General features: G+C 43.9%; 1 protein-coding gene and 1 pseudogene across 1 annotated transcript; both read right to left on the bottom strand.

Annotated features, from left to right (window-relative positions):
* Window positions 1–5,225: 5,225 nt before the first annotated feature.
* LOC136550126 (BTB/POZ domain-containing protein At3g05675-like) lies at window positions 5,226–7,840 on the bottom strand (annotated as a pseudogene).
* A 31-nt stretch (window positions 7,841–7,871) lies between these two features.
* LOC136550125 (cyclic nucleotide-gated ion channel 17-like) lies at window positions 7,872–13,748 on the bottom strand. The gene is made up of 7 exons (XM_066541609.1): window positions 13,465–13,748; window positions 11,941–12,445; window positions 10,545–10,757; window positions 9,841–10,151; window positions 9,630–9,741; window positions 8,998–9,234; window positions 7,872–8,799 (listed from the first exon to the last, which is right to left on the bottom strand). Exons 1-7 carry the CDS (start codon window positions 13,518–13,520, stop codon window positions 8,113–8,115), a joined length of 2,121 nt encoding a protein of 706 aa, XP_066397706.1. The 5' UTR covers window positions 13,521–13,748; the 3' UTR covers window positions 7,872–8,112.
* Between the last annotated feature and the right edge of the window lie 3,218 nt (window positions 13,749–16,966).

Raw genomic sequence — 16,966 nt, 5'->3', positions numbered from 1 at the left:
GAGATGTTCATTACAATAGCCGGGGTTCAATATTTATACCCAAGGCTAAACTACGAGTCTTGGTCTGAAAAGTCCGGGTACAAAACTTGGAAAAGAAGACAAAAACTTTCCTAAATTATGATAACTTGGACTCCAACCTTTCCTTTCTGTGGAGCCTGATGTGTCTTTCGCTTTGAATCTTTGTCGCTCCTGCTAATGGGCTCATTCCCTTGATGACTGTCATCTTGCTAGCTGACCTGGCGATTTGGTTAGCCGACCTGACCCAAATATTTCGACTCTCCTCAATAATTTCTTGTTCTTAGGGACTCCCCATCTTGAACTAAATTTTGGTGTCAACAAATACCACTTGAAAGGTCCTAATGGCTAAAGTGGGGGGTGAATATCCTATAAAAATTTCTACAACAACACTTAATCCAAGTGGTTAGATAATTATAAAGTGAAGTGAGTGTTGCGCTAGCCTACTCAAAATATAAGCCTCCTATCCTCAATTCTAGTTATTTATGATCTCTATAACACACAAGAGGCTATGTCACTACCACTAAGTTAGTGAGCTCTCAAAGACTAACAAAAGAGCCCCCACTAACTACTAGAAAAGACGCAAGCTAGCTCTCAAAACTAATTACACTAAAGAGTTTAGCTACACTACGAAAGTAAATACACAAGATAGGTAGAGAGGTATACCACCGTGGCAAGAGATCAATCACAATACAATGAATACCAATGAAATCATCGGAGACAAGATGACACAATGATTTTTCACCGAGGTTCACTTGCTTGCCGGCAAGCTAGTCCCCGTTGTGGTGATTCACTCACTTGGAGGTTCACGCGCTAATAGACATCACACGCCTAACCTACAATCGGGTGCCGCACAACTAACACAAGATGAGTATCCACAAGCCACAAGCAATCCACTAGAGTACATTTTGGCTCTCCACTAGGGAAAGGTCAAGAACCCCTCACAATCACCACGATCGGACACAGAGACAAATCACCTTCCTCCGCTCGACGATCCTCGCTGCACCAAGCCGTCTAGGTGGCGGCAACTACCAAGAGAAACAAGTGAATCCCACAGCGAAACACAATCACCAAGTGCCTCTAGATGCAATCACTCAAGCAATACACTTGGATTCACTCCCAATCTTACAAAGATAATGAATCAATAATAGAGATGAGTGAGAGAACTTTGTCTTAGCTCACTAGGTTGCTATGTCAATGAAAATGGCCAAGAGAGTGAGCTAGAGCTGGCCATGTGGCTTAAAATAGAAGCCCCCCACGAAATAGAGCCGTTGGGTCACATAAGTGACCATCAGACTCACTTGGCACGGGCCGTCAGACCATCTAACGCATGGCCCGATGCCCTACCGCATCCACTTACAAGCTACCATGCGTCCCAGTTAAACGAGATGACCGTTGCCGCCAACGGTCAAGCAGTCGCGCGCTAATTACCATGGTCAGACCCAGGCCATTGGACCTACCGTCAGACTCCACACAGGGAGGGTCCAACGTGGTCTAGTAAGGTCCAGAGAGGGTTAAAACCCTCAGACCCCGGTTTGACGCCCACCATCGGACCCGGTCCACAATCTGTCACCGCCATGTGTCGCGCTTGCGCTCACTTACCCACACGGCACTGAATGAATAGTGCACTTGGTCGGTCCAACGCCCTGCGAGCCTCGGTCCGACGCCGCCGCGCACGCTCCTCTCAGTTAGGGTTAGCCATCGGACATTGATTAGCTGGGTCTGATGCTCCCGAAACCAGGGTCCAATGCCCATGTTCACTTCTTCTCAAGCTCGATCACTCGTCCCTTGTGTATGTGAGCTAACTCCAAGTATTCCAACACTTGTGTACGTGAGTTAGCAACAATCTAAGTCAAATCCCAAGGGTGTTAGCACTCACTAGAATCTAAATGCATATGCAATGAGTTAGAACATCTAGTGGCACTTTAATAACTGTATTTCGATACGAGTTTCACCCCTCTTAATAGTATGACTATCTATCTTAAATGTGATCACACTCGCTAAGTGTCTCAATCACCAAAACAAAAAGCTTCTATGGATATCACCTTTGCCTTGAGCTTTTTGTTTTTCTCTTTCTTATTTTCCAAGCCCGAGCACTTGATCCCCATGGCCATCACCACCAACATGATCATCATCGCTTGCTCTACCACTTGGAATGTGCTACCCTATCTCATGATCACTTAAAGTAAAAAGGGTTAGCGCCTATAGGTTTCATCAATTCACCAAAATCCAAACTAGAACTTTCAGCTGCCCACACCGTGAGGGAGCGAGCGGCTAGCGTGTGGGGCTCGCCCCGAGCACACCAGCAGTGGGCCCCACATCGCCACGGACATCGCCTACGCTGCCCCGAACATTCGCCCACGCCGCTCCGAACGTCGTCGTCAGCCGCTTTCCACACGCAACCCATGTGCAACACCCGATCTACTTTTGAAACATCCTAGTTGCAGCAGTTGCAACATACAAAAAAGACAGATGAAACACTGGAAATAAGCATCTGAAACACTTGCTAAAATATCTGAAAAATATTTAAAACCATTGTAAACATATGCAACATCATGATGAAACACTTGCAAACATATGTATGAAACACCTGAAAACACTTGAAACATATGCTTACAACATGCATGTATATGCAACATATAGATCTACATTTACAACATCCAAATAAAACACTTGCAGCATTCGTCTGGATCAGATGAAACATTTAGAATATACACTTGAAACGTACGTGTATAGCCATTTCAACATGTGCAACATCCCGATCTACTTTTGCAACATCGATATGCAACACTTGCAACATACCTCTGAAACACTTGAAATATACTCTTGCAACATGCGGTTTTCACCCTTCTTCTTTTGTATGACGCAACACAGCGGAGAAACGGTCGATTTCAGCAAGCGGCGGCCTGAGGATGATGGTGGAGCTTGGCAACGGCTAGCTGTCCTCCATCTGGCCTGGGCCCAGCCGGTGACGACCCCCTCTCCTAGCCACCTGGCCACACGCGGCAGCCGGAAGGAGCCGCCGATCTCGGCGAGGTCGGAGAGGAAGCCCGCAAGGAGCGATGGGGACGGTGGCGCAGCGACGGGGTGCGGGGACGAGGAGCAGCGCGTGCGGCGGCGGCCCGTCGAGGTGGGTGGCAGTGAGTCGGTGTGGGTCGGGTTGAGGAGCAGGTGCAGAAAGCAGCATGCGTGCTCTCGTCGATGGAGGCAGTGGCTGCGTTTTCTGAAGGAAGGAGAAGAGGAGCTAACATTAAGACCCGCGTGTAAGAGAGGGGGAGGGCTGCTGACCGCTCAATCTCCAGCTTTTCAAACTCCGGCAAGCATGCAGGTGAGGACGGGTGCCCGGAGCAGCAGTGTGGCCCCCTTCCTTTTCTACAAATCGCTTCTTAATTTCCGCATGTTCGACGATGGAAAATTTGCTACGACCAATTTTGGCAGCTGAAGCCTCCCAACTTTCTCCCGTGCTAAATGCAATAAGCTTTTGACCAAAATGTGCTGAGTGCGGTGATGCTACGGAGGAGTGATCTTGTGTGCCTGCTTTCGGACTATTCTGAATTTTGTTATTTTGCTTAGAGCATCTCCGAGAGTTTGTCAAATTTTACTTGGCAAATCTTGTGATTTGCCAACTCCTAAAATTATATGTTAAGTAAAAAAAACAATCCATCTCCAAAAGTTTGGCGTTTTTGACTTGGTAAAATAAAAAAAACCCGTTAACAAAACGAAGAGGCCCGCTAAGCGAACGAAGAGCCCCGCTAAGCGAACGAAGAGCCCCGCTAAGAAACGAAGAGCCCCGGATGCCAAGCCGTATACGCGCGCGTATATTTGCGCTCGCTGATGGAAGATTTGCCAAGTTGCTATTGATGCAAAGTTGTTTTGCCAAACTGTTGGAGGCTATTTTTTCTTGTTTTGCCAAAATTATATGGATGCCAAGTTAAGATAGCAAACTCTTGGAGATGCTTTTAGTGAGCAGCTAGAACAAAAAAAGAAAAAGATTGGAGATCTTTGTTGTACTTGCTGGACCGAAACCAAACTCTTACGCCAAAGGTGTTTCTAATGTTTGACACATGTTAAAGTGCTTGTTGTTTCTGAATGTTTGTTTAAAACCGTGACGGTATGGTATTTCCTTGGAGATGTTACCACCACTGCTGCATCGGTTGGTTGGTGCATGTGCGAAGGGGAGGTAGCCTTGAACGACTAGGTTAAGGAATGGCGCAACAAAAATCATGCCTGATGCAGTAGTTACCGTCTGTCTGGATTACAAAACAGAGTTCTGTCTAGCCTCTGCTTGTTGATCTGAGTATCTGTATTCAGTTCTGTTTAGTAAATTGGCTAAGCAAGAAGCATGTTTTGTCAAAGGACTGAGTTATGTTAGTTCACCAATATACTTGTCATAATAGCGTTTTTATAAACCCCAAATCTGGAAGACATTGAGTTAGGAGGAACGAAAATGAAAGAGTGACGCTCCATGGCTCATGGACTGCCGGGCCAAGGGCAACACTGGAGGAGACGAGGACTGAAGGCCCAATGGCCCAACTGCTAGCGTTTGTGCTACACGAGCCAGCCGAGCGTCTTGACGCTGACGGCAGGCCGGCCCGGTGGGGATGGCACGCGTGAGGGCAGTCTGCATATATGCATGAACTTGGGAACGAACGAGAAGGACTTGAGGTCTTTTTACGTGCTATATAATAACTTCAATCTCAATATTTTATTAAGAGACATGCAGGTATTTTTTTCCCCGAGAACATGCCTTGATGATGCCTTAGCACATGTTACGTCAAGAGGAATTGAGTTACATGACGCAACTGCGAGAGAGTCCTCGTAGCGCAGGTTACAAACCACACTGCTCTTACATTGAAAAAGAATTTGATGTGCTTATTTAAACTCTAGACTGAACTAAATTAGATTGGAAATTTCTACCGATATGATACTTTTTTATCTCATTAATAAGATGAGTGAATTTCGTTAAATTTTGATTATTTTAGACCGAATGCTAGAACCTTGCAAAAGACACGAGTTTGTTGAGGTAGAGGCTGCTTTTGTAAACTCTCACCCTTTTTTCTCCTTTGTCTACGGCTTGGGAAGAAAAACAACCAGGCGACTGCAAAAAACCTAAAACAATCAAAAAACAAAAAAAAATTACATCAAGCCGAGTGGGTCTCGAACCCACAAGCGCCAGATTAGAAGTCAGACGCCTTATCCATTAGGCCATGGGCGCCAGTGCTTATGAGGAAGGTATTTAATTTATAGTAGCTGGTCGCAAAAGCAGTCTTCTTGAACAATAGCCAACGACTCATAACCCTCACGAACAAAGGACACACATATGGATGCATGCCACCTACTCATGATTAACATTTGGTAAGTGAACATATCGCAATCCTTGACTGTTGACTCTTTTCTCAAAGACAATGTTAACTGATCACACCAACTCATTGCAAACTTATTTTCCACAAGCAAGAAATGACACCCTATTAACCACACAGACCGTTACATTGCCCATCAACAGACTCTAGGTAATCTACTAATCTGGTTGCCGTCCTGCCTCCCCCATTTCCGCCACTTGATGTTATCAGGATTCATGTCATGGATACAGATATTGGCAAGGGTCCTTTTCTGCACTGCCCATGCGGCTCTGCCTCCAGCATTTATGCTGGTGATCACAAAACCTGATGATTAAAGTACCAAAACTTCCCCAGCAGGAAGGAACATAAACATAACGTACCGGTAAAACATTTAACCAAAATGCAGAAAGCATGCAAACTTGTTCAATTCAGGTATCTCTGGTCTGCTTTGGTCACTTGTCAATTGCAGTATAGCTTCAAGCACACAAAGATCATGACTAGTATATGTCGATCAGGATGTTATGTCGGCTACTTTATATCTGTAATGGTGTATACTGTTCTGCACTCCCATCAGCTATGCTAGCAAAACTTAACAAACAACGAAACTGATCGGTGGAGTTGGAACCAAAATGATGGAACTCCATGATGATTGTTCTCACCGAAAGGCAGGCACTCGATCCTATCTTTCCCAATTCGAAGAGTCCACCCAAACTCCAGCTTTACCGGCTTACCCTGTTGCTCATCATGAAGACAAACAAAAGGCACATGTTCCCAGACTCAAGAGTGCTTGGACATAGTAAGGAATCAAGATACCTGGCCAATGTCGCTCAAGAAAGAGAGCCTTCTTTTAGCAACCTTTGATCTATAACACCAGGCTTCAAATGCCTCCGTCAAGTCAGGATATCTAACATGTTTTGACTGAAGCCACTCTGATAAAATCTCAGCTTGACTATTTGACGGCAGTGTCAGCAAAATCGAAATAATTGCAGACTCCAGGCCCTGCCAGACCTCATTGTCCAGGTTTTCCTTTGGTGTCTCAGCCTCACCACCATCATCATCCGGATAGGCCTGATCAACCAAAGATTTTGTCATTCTTGCGAATCGAATCCATAAATTCACCACATGGCGGCGCTTCTCAGCTGGAAGGACGACATTGCCAAATGCAACAGCCTCCAGGACTTTTGCAGACACCTCTACCACCTTCAGCCTGGTCTTCAGACAATCATACCCAGTGCATACTGCGTCAACAGTTTCAACAACATCAGAGGACACTCCGACCCAGTAGACAACAATGCACTTCATCATCTCGAGCTTGCTCAGGACCTGACAGACCCAAGAGATATCACAAAGAAAAGACTGCAACTCCTGCTGAAGCTCCTGGTCGTCACCATCAAGAGGCGCCTCCTTTTGTTTTGTCAGGATAGAACTCATGAAATCACTGAACTGACTTAGTAAACCTGTGGCACAATCCTTCACTTGAGACTTCACAGTGTCGTTGTCAAGGGCTACCAATGGGGCGTCGTCATCTTCGGTGAGCATGTACTCCAGCTGCTCCTGAGCTGCAGACTTGAGCTCCCGCGCAGGCCCAGCCGCCGACGAGATCGTCGCGTGCCGGAACGCCGAAAGGAATATGCTCGTCACCGGAGCCGGATCGATTGGCCGGAGACGCGCAAGGATGCACTCGTACTGCGGGCCGAGGCCGGGGACGGTCCTCAGAATCTCCTCCTCGTCGGCCTCGTCCCAGGGGGCGGACTCGATGTAGCCGGCGCAGGCGGCGGCGATCTGCCCGCATCCAAGGTGCACGGCGGCCTGGAGCACGCCCAGCGCGCCGCGGACGCCGAAATGGGAGCAGGGCTCGGTGGCGTATAGGAGCCGGAGCGCGGTGACATGGGAGCTCAGGTCCAGCTCCTGGCAGTAGACCTCGACGCAGTAGCGCGAGCCGAGGATCTGGCACGTCGGCCAGGCGTCGGAGAGGCGATCGGCGAAGTAGGTGCTGCCGGCGGCGAGCACCGCGGAGTGGCAGTAGAGCCACTCGTCGCGGTCCTCCGGCGTTCGTAGCCGCACTACCACGTCGCTGGTCGCTTGGTCGCCGATCTTGGGCCGCCCCGCCCTCATGCCACTGCTAGTGCTAGATTGGGGGTGAAACGACGATCAGCAACAGCGCAGCTCATCAATCGGACGGAACATAACTTTGTCAAGAGAAAAACGCAAAAGAATTCGGAATCGAAGGAAGATGAGAGTGAGAATTCGTAGCCGATTCTAGGCTTATTTCCAATCTCACTTACCGCGGCAGAGGCAAGCCAGGAACACGCCGACGAAGGAGAGGACGGCTCGCGGCGGATAGGGGGGGGGCGAGCAAGACGGAGGCCAGATGCCAGAGAAGCAAAGCCAAATAATACCACACGAGTTTCAGGATCACGAATCTCGATGCACATTGGACGGTGTCTGAGCTAAACCTATTGTCACTCATCTGTAGTGCTGTTACTGCTGTACTCTACTGGTGTTCAACAAGTCACATTGGCATCTCTGATAGCTTAACAGATGACGCTACAAAATAGTTTATGCACTGCACAAAGGTTAAGCCTATACAGGGTAGATTCTGGACTTAGGATTACACGATGCATCTTTTCTATCACAATTCACAACACCTAAAATTGCTGTGCAGTAAAATTACAGTAGTATACTACGATTGTAATTGTACAACATGCATTTCCAGCTGCAGAGCATAAGGTTCAATCAAAATGGTCTGCGGAGAAAATCAGGGCTCATCAGGCTTCTGCAACCTGCGAATAGCAATGTCCTCGGTGCGGAACCTTCTGGAAGCAGAAGCAAGCTTATGCATATGGGCAATGGCACCTTCAGCAATCGTCCTTGTGCCGCCACTTGAGGTGCCCTCCTGTCTGGGTTTATCACCAGTTGGGTGATCCTCTGACCACCATGAGTATGACTCCCATCGGCTGAGGCTCTCAGCCAGCTTCCTTCTCTGGTGCTGCCGCCATGCAGCTTGGATGAAGCAGGCAGCCCAGGTCCTCCAGTGATGGGAGTAGAACCGGAATGTGTGCTGGAGCTTCTTGCTGTGAAGCCTTCTGAACTGGTTTGCGACGAACTTCAGGTCTTCAGCTCGTAGAGCGAAGGCTTCCACCTCTGTGAGGCTCCGTACAGTCCTTGTTGAAAGCGGGAAGTGGACGTTTGTCTTTGGAAGTAGGGCCCAAGTGAGCAGCTCTTCACCTGCGAAATCACCAGGGCGCAGGATGATAGAGTTGAAGAAGTTGCTACGGCCACCATTTGTTGTTGAGCTCTCTAGTTTCCCACGTATGATAAAAAGCATCTCATTCACAGGATCACCCTCGCGGGAGATGTATGTATTCTCAGGACACAGGAAAGACACCAGCCGCTCACAGATGGCATCAAGAAGTTGGTCATCCATCTCAGAGAAAAAGGGTACCTGCATTGCAGAATGGAATGAAAAGCTGCCATGGAATGTGTATGAAGTTTCAACTAGCAGTAGAAGCAATGGTAAAAAGCAACAGAGCGTCAACTTCTTTATTTCCATCCAAATACAGTAAATAATCCATCAAGAAACTTTCAAAAACTAAAAACTCTACTAATTCAACTGTGAGATGGGAGTATAACCACAACTTACACGTCTAACAAGGTCCAAACAAAGATGACGCTGCACATCCCGACGTATGTCAGCAGGCAAAGCTTGCAAGATGGACTCTTCTTCTACTCCTCTTGTAGCAAGCCATTTAACTTGAACAAACCGATGGACACGTTCTTGAAGATGAGATGGGAGTTGATGGTGTCTCATCCACTCATCCATGTCCCTTTGCCTCAGCCTCCACTCTTCAAGCCTTTTACTGATAGACTGCAGGTATGTCTAAAAGAAGAATAGGAAGTGATCTCTGAATCAGACTTCAAGTGGGTTACCAGTGCAGAAAATGGCTTACTGAACACAGAAACAGTAATATCCTTATTTTTATCAGAAATCTCAAACCATGAAACGGAAGTTCATACTTCATATGCTCGATGCATCAGTTAAGCAAAAAAGACAAAGTTACAATAGCCTTAACACATAATGCACAATAGAACTGATAACAAGGTAATTTTGCCAAACTAGATCAGCTTTAAAATTGCTTCCAAATTTATCACATAATGCAATTACTAATGCTGTGTTAATCCTAGGATTAACTTGGTAATACGAGCATAAAAAGTGTGAACTACCAACCCCAAAACTTCCTATTGTAGTTCAGAAGTGAGAATTTATGGCACTACCTGCATCTTGCCAATCAACTGAGCAAAGAGTATGAGACTGATAGCGCCAATTGCTATAGCAAATAAGTTCTCTGTGATAAAAGCACTTGTCACGAGAGGATTTCCGCTTGAACTGAAAGGTGTCAACAGACACAAAACAACATTAACATCAGTAATTGTATTAGACATACAAAAGAACCCAAAGTAACAGAGTATAGCGGTGGATCACAACCTAAGCTGCAGCAAGCCCCACCATAGACAAAAGAAGTACTTCTCAAGGAATGGAGATGAGACAGCGCCTTTACTCAGTGCAATAGAAAACATCCCGTAGTTAAATGATAAATTAGGATTATTGGGATTGGCATCACATTTGGCAAATATACTTGTGTTCTTTGCCCACACAGAATAATCATTAGAACCATTATTCTCACAACTTATAAATCTCAAGTTGCAATGTTTATCATTGTACTCAGCAACGCACTGCTGATCCCAGCATGTAATCTGCCGTTCGATGGAGAGAAGATAATATATTGCACCAGTAATCTGCAGCAATGCACACAGGTCATATCACAAGTAACATAATTTTAGTATCGCGCAAACAAATGTGTAACCACAAGATCCAAGATGATAGTGATAGAATTGTTTCTCACAATTGAGCTCACATGCACGTCTACTTGAAACAGTTTTGTTTCTTTGTGCAGAACGCAAGACTGAATTCTAATGCATTCCAGGATAATGGATATATTTATCGAATCAGGAAAAAAGAAGGACCAGAAAACTGATATTAGGTTCCATATGAAGAGAAGACAAGACTCCATTTTCAATAGCAAATAAAACCATGTGTGTCCCTTAGAACAAACATAAGCTGAAATAAATCGTAATTCAAATTAACACCCCAGGAATTTCATAAATAAAATTGAAAGTGGATAACCATACATGGCTTGCGAGCATGTAGAGCAGAAGATTGTATGCTGCTCCCCCCCAAGCTGACTTTGCAACTACTCCAACAGCTTTGATAATCTGATTGCTTAAAGGGATGATGAGATACATTCTTATGACATACTGAATCACAATTACGAGAGCAAATGTAGTGTTTCGGATGTTATAATCTGAGCTTTTTATCGCAGGCATAATTAACCACACAGTAACCTGCAAAACAAAGTCACCCCAGAAAGATTAAGTCTTAACTACAGAAGTCTTGCACTAACAAACCAAGTCATCATATTCAGTATTTGTGATAATCATCGCTCAAAAATTTCAGCTACACAGGCAAAGTTAATCTACAAGTATTTAGCTAAGCTAGCAGGTTACAACTACAACAACACCACCAAACCCTTTTAGTCCTGCTATGAACCTTAGTTCATATCGGGGATAGGGAGGATAACCCTTGCCAAGAGGAAGGCCGGGCAAAGTCGGCGTGGAGGGAGACTAGAATATTTGGGGGTAACTGGATTGTTTGTTGTTCATTGCTTGATCCATTCTTAGCTGGTTACAAGATATAAATAGAAGTCCCTGAGTCCTAGCTCCTTGATTCTCTCCTAGCCATTAACTTCTTACTCCTTAACCGGCAGCTACTGCCATTGATTGCAACTGGCTGCGCATGCGCCTTCTTGGGTCTTAACACCTAACCGGCAGCTTAACTGCCCTTGATTACAGCTGTCTAAGCATGCACCTCCTTGGGCGCGCACGCCCCCTCTACTACGTTCCTGGTGGCATGCAGCCAGTCCCTGGGCTGCCCCACATGACAAGTCCCAACCAAATTGTGGTAGGCTAGAGTTGAAGCCCAACATGAGCCACCAATGAAAAGGGAAAAATCAAGAGAACAGGACATAAAGACATATATAAGGCATCGATAATAGTGCTAGTATTAGCTGATTACAATAAATTTCATTGAATGCTTTCTTATGATCTAAAGTGGATGCCAATTAGATTCAGATGATATATGGCATGAATACATCTGAGTAGAAAGGTAGCTGGGTCCACCTTACTGAAGTCGCGATGTGGTTGTCGCAATTGTATGTTTACTAACGACAATTTTCTAGGATAGGAAATAGCAACATCACCAGGAAGGGTCAGATGACTTACTTTGATAACCTTATATTAAGGGAAATAATGACATGGGCTCAACCCAAAGGCTTACCACGAGAATCTTACCACCACATAGACGCTAATCAATCAATTTAGTGCAAAATAATATGCATATGGCATTGCTATTGAACATATACCACAGGTGATTGTAGTACCACTAGAAATGGTAAAATAAGAAAATGCAATATAAACAATTAAATTATGCAACAAGGGCTGCAGCCACTAATCTTCGCGAGGTCTTTACCTGTGGAAGTGGCACAGCTGCAAGCATGTCTACAAAGAAATCAGTTCTTATATATCTTCGTTGAATCTTCTTAATATCCACAACAAGCTCTCCCTTTCCGAGGACTCTGGACTTTGGATCCACATATGCAGTATGAAACTTGATTGCTATGTTCAACATGTAAAATAAGTCAGCAAGTGATCGTAGGACAGTGATTCTTATGCTCAGTCCCTGGTCCTTGGCAACACATGAAGATCCATTGCCATTTTGTCTAATCAATGGAAGGTAATAGAAAAAAGGATCTATGAAAAGAGCAAACAAACATGCCACAAGGTACACCCTGTTCCATCTCAGTACAATATTACTCCCAGGGTCTAGAATACGCTGGTGCCACGGTTTGTTGCCTTCATTTAACACCTTAAGCTTCTCAGGATTCTTCAGATCCATTCTATTTGCACCAAATCTGTCAGCCCGTGCAGTTTGATATAATGGCTTAGATTGATTTTGTCTCTCATCAGGAAAGATCCTAAAGATAAACAGAAACTTAGAAAAATTAGCAAAACCACAAATATTATCGATACATCAAAACCAATGATTTTGGGTCAAAATAGTGTGATTTCGAACCAAAGTAACAATAGAAGAAGAATACATAGGATTCCACAGACCATCTTCACCTGCGGATGCTATAACCATTAGTTCATCATGCTACCTTCCCTTTAAGGGCTAGAAATTACCACAACCCTTAAAAAGTATAATAATCACTAATACAGAGAAAAGGAAAAAAATCTAGACCAAATATTTTTGCAGGCCAGATTATAACAGAGGTTCCATAAGATGTCTCTAATTCTTAATTGTAAGATAAGACAGAGATATATAATAGTCACGATTGTTGGACAAAAACAATTATTTTTTAAAGTACGCAAGTTACAACTGTTTAGCAAATAGAGCTGTATTATTCAATTTGCCCACGCAATTGCATGGGAATCAGGCTAGTTGAAAGGAAAAAATTAAGCTTGCCCGTGAAGCTGAATATAAATGAGGGATAAATATTAGGCTTGAACAAATGAAATGTAGCAAATGCTCTCAATTTCTACTGTCATTTTCACAAACTATCATAAGACTCCTATCATGCACACCAAAAAACAGCTAATCCGATTAGAACCAGCACGTTCTTCTGGATTTGACGAGTTAATCTCCAACGAAGCTCTCTAAGTCTCAATACTAGAGTCATCCCTCCCCTCTTCAGCAAAAGGAACTTGAATCCAGGCTTCAACGGGGACAAAGCTTCAAATTGGTCCTCTCCAATTCCTCGAGGTAGTGAAGAACCTACTGCGCAAGCTACACCACCACCTTTTATGTACTCTCTTCCAGAATCGATTCCGAATCCCCCCTCCATCCTCGCTCCCCAATACAGCAAACGCAAAGTCAATCCCAGTTCAGCAAAATTCTAACAGCCACTCATCGACTCTCAGCAGGCAATCCAAAAGGTCAGAACTTAAATACATCGCAGGGGAAAAGGAAGCCGTATGGAATCAAGACGCGTACCTGTTGTTAGGCCTCCTCTGCATCTCCACCTCATCCTGGACCCTGGACCCAAACATGCCGGCCGCCTCGGTTCTCCCAACCTCCGCCCGTCCCGTCCAAATCTCGCACCCAACTGGAGCGAGGCCAATCAGGAGATCAGAGAGGGGGAGCGCACCTCTTCCGGTTCCAGATCACCATCATGGCAAACTCGAGTTGCTCCGTCTGGCGATTCCAAAGAACTGAAGAACTCGAGTGGAAGAACGGAGACAGGAAAAAAGAAAACGATCTTTTTTTTTTTTACTTTTCCCTACGAGCCATTATAAAAGTTTCTAATTCATTCTCTTGCCACCAAAATTTTAGCTGTCCCTCCTCAGTTCCTCGCGTAGAGTTTTCTGGTCCCGTGTGCCACTTCCATGAGGTTAGAGCATGACGCCCGGTAACAGAGGGATACGATGACCGTTTTGCCCCTGTGTCCAGACGTTAGGAGCAGAATTTTGCATTTGCCCTTACGCCACAAATTTAACAAACCAGTTACACAGATTCGGAAAGAGAAACCAGAACAACAAACCTGACAAACCAGTTATGAAAATTTCACAAACCATAACAGCATTTCACAAACCAGTAGACCAGACCATTGTTTTGGTCATGACATAGACCAGACCATTGTTTTGGTCATGCACATACCACTGTTTTGGTCTTACAAAATGCAGGTTCTATATGAGTTACAAAATATCTGAAGTTTTGAGTCATCCCACAGACAACAACTAAATGTCAAGGTTCCTTTTGCTTCTGGTACCCATAGCAGGACTATCTGAAGTTGTAGATACCTTGGCTCTTGTATTCATAGCTGGATTGTTAAGCTTTCTTTTTTTATTCACTGTTGTCTTGGGTCTCTCTTTGTTCTCAGTTGTGTTGATATCGTCAACAGTATTGACATGCTCAGGTTCTGGCTCCAGGCTAGCAGGGAACATAATGCTCAAAGGTATAGGCTGTAGGCTTTCAGTTTCTGGCTGATTGGAGCCTGTTCCAGATCTTCTAAAGTAAAAAAGTATTAGGTTAGTTGACTTATAAACCTGTAGTACAAGGAAAATGTCAAGAACATGAACCTCTGTATTGGTTTTCTTCGGTGACATGGAAAGCTTAATGTAGTGTCTAATCCTATGGCATCATAAATTAGTTAGTGCCTTGATTTGCTTAGGAGTAAAAGCAGTATCTGATAAAAGCTAAACTAAGTGGTCAGATGAAGCTTCTGTCAGATAAAGTGGATAAATTATCACATGTACTTATCAAGAAAACTTCTATGATGAATAATCAAGAGGAAACCCTGAAGTCTAAGAAAAAGGGTGCTAAGAAGGTATCACTACACTGATGTCAGTTACTAGACATGCTAACTTTTTTGAATAGCTTACAAGGTTTGCATTATACATTTCACATGTAGATTCTCACAAACATTGAGGACATAAAAAGGTTTATACTTGAGAGAGATATTGTAACACCCCGGTGTTATGCCTACATTTAGGCACTGCAAATCACGCATATCATGCATCATCAAGCATCCAAATCATACATGTCTAATCATTTCATGAACCCGAATTGGCAGCATTAGCTCCCCCTACGTATGTGCTAAGAGTTTGGATTGAAGCTTGTACATATGCATGGATTGAAGTTATGGAAGAGTAATGTCTACCAAATGATGCTAAGGTATAAGAGATGAACCTTTGAAGCAGTGATACCAATCGGAGTGCACCAAATATACCATCCTTAGCACCATGGTTAGTTAGATACCACTTGGAATTACTTGCAAAACACAAACACTAGATACATTAGTGAGATCAACATTAGTATCAAGGTTCTAGTACCACTTGTGAAAACAAAGCAAGGCATATCTAACAACCATCCTATGCAAGCTAGTTTATAATTTCATCAATCAAACTTACAACTAGCATACACCACACAAGCATGAGATTTTAATTTAAAACTTGTGCCATGCAAGCAAACATATGAAATGCACATACAAATGCATCAATCAAGTTTATGAGCTTACTCCCCCTACTTATGTGCTTCAAATTTTTAATTGATCCCCTTACTTTCATATTTCTCCCCCTTTGTCATATTTTCTTTATCTTCGTGTCTCTCTCTCTATCTTTGTGAATTACTTCTACCCCTTTGTCATCAATGACCATAAAGGTTCAATTTAGATAGGTTAAGATTATCAATGTCAATCAATGGTGTGAGGATCATTTTCTCAAATTTGGTCTAATCTAGAACACTTGCCAAAGATATTTAACTTAGGTTTGATCCAAGGACAAGCTTCTTCACACCTCATTTCAAAGGTTATCTTGACCATGTTGAGTTAAAGACTTATAGTTCATTTTCAAGATTAAACACCAGGTTCATAAGCCCACAAACATGTCATATAGCTACCGCTAGATCAAGTCAAGCAGAGAAGCAATAGTGGTACCATATAAGCATCAAATTCATTTGATTTTCATGAATGAGCCTTTAAGCATGAGGAATGACTAGATGCACTAAACAAGTCCTTAGCAAAGGATGTATGTGTCGACGCCTAAAATCCAACACCAGGAACACAGTGATCAACACCGGCGAGAGGCCTAGCATAGAGCAGATCCTGAGCTTCTCTCTGGGCTTTGGAAGGGCACCACCAAATCGAATGGTTGTGACCTTGGGGGGCGTGCCTAGTCAATTTGACCTATAATTGACTAAGGGAGCAAGATTGATCAGTAATTTAAGATGGAATATGCCGGTCGTTTAGTCTAGATAATTCCAAATGTGCGGCCAAATGGCCAATGAGATGAGGCTATTGACTAGAGAGTCGATATCCAGCATGTTCATGATGGATAATAACTAAAACAAGAATATCGGCAATCATCAGTTACTCGATTATATAGATCTAACATGTCGATCATCATAAAAGCATGCAAAAGATGTAAAAAGATAGACGTGAAAGTATATGATTTGATTGAGAAACATACTAGCTTTTAACCAAGACAAAAACAAGTAAAGAGCATGTAAACAGCCAATATATATTCTCAAAAGACAGGCTATCGGCTAAATAGCCGATTCCATGTGAAACAAGGGTCATAGCATGCAACCACTCAACCATTAAACATGTATAAATTCGTATGCCTATCAGATCCAATCTACTATCTTTATCAGTGGGGGTCAGACCTCACTGATATAGCCATAATAAGGATAACAGATTAAACCTTTAAAGCATATAGATCTATAAACACTTAATGAGATCGTGGGAACATGCTATGATCATGAGAGCTCAGGCGATCGGCTAAATAGACGATGCAGACATAGCATGCAGCCAAAGACTATGCTTGACCATAAGCAAGGCTTACCACCTAACAATTTCCAATCTATGATGCTAGCAGTGGGGGTCATACCTAACTGATATAGCCATAAAAGCACTTCTAGACCAGATCTCATCAACTAGTAAGCCTTACGTATGGCTAAACATGCCTTCGACCACACTGCTATCTTCGATCAAGATTGG

Source organism: Miscanthus floridulus, chromosome 4 (genome assembly GCF_019320115.1).
Source record: "Miscanthus floridulus cultivar M001 chromosome 4, ASM1932011v1, whole genome shotgun sequence".
Lineage (NCBI taxonomy): Eukaryota > Viridiplantae > Streptophyta > Magnoliopsida > Poales > Poaceae > Miscanthus > Miscanthus floridulus.
This window is presented reverse-complemented; position numbering and strand designations above follow the sequence as displayed.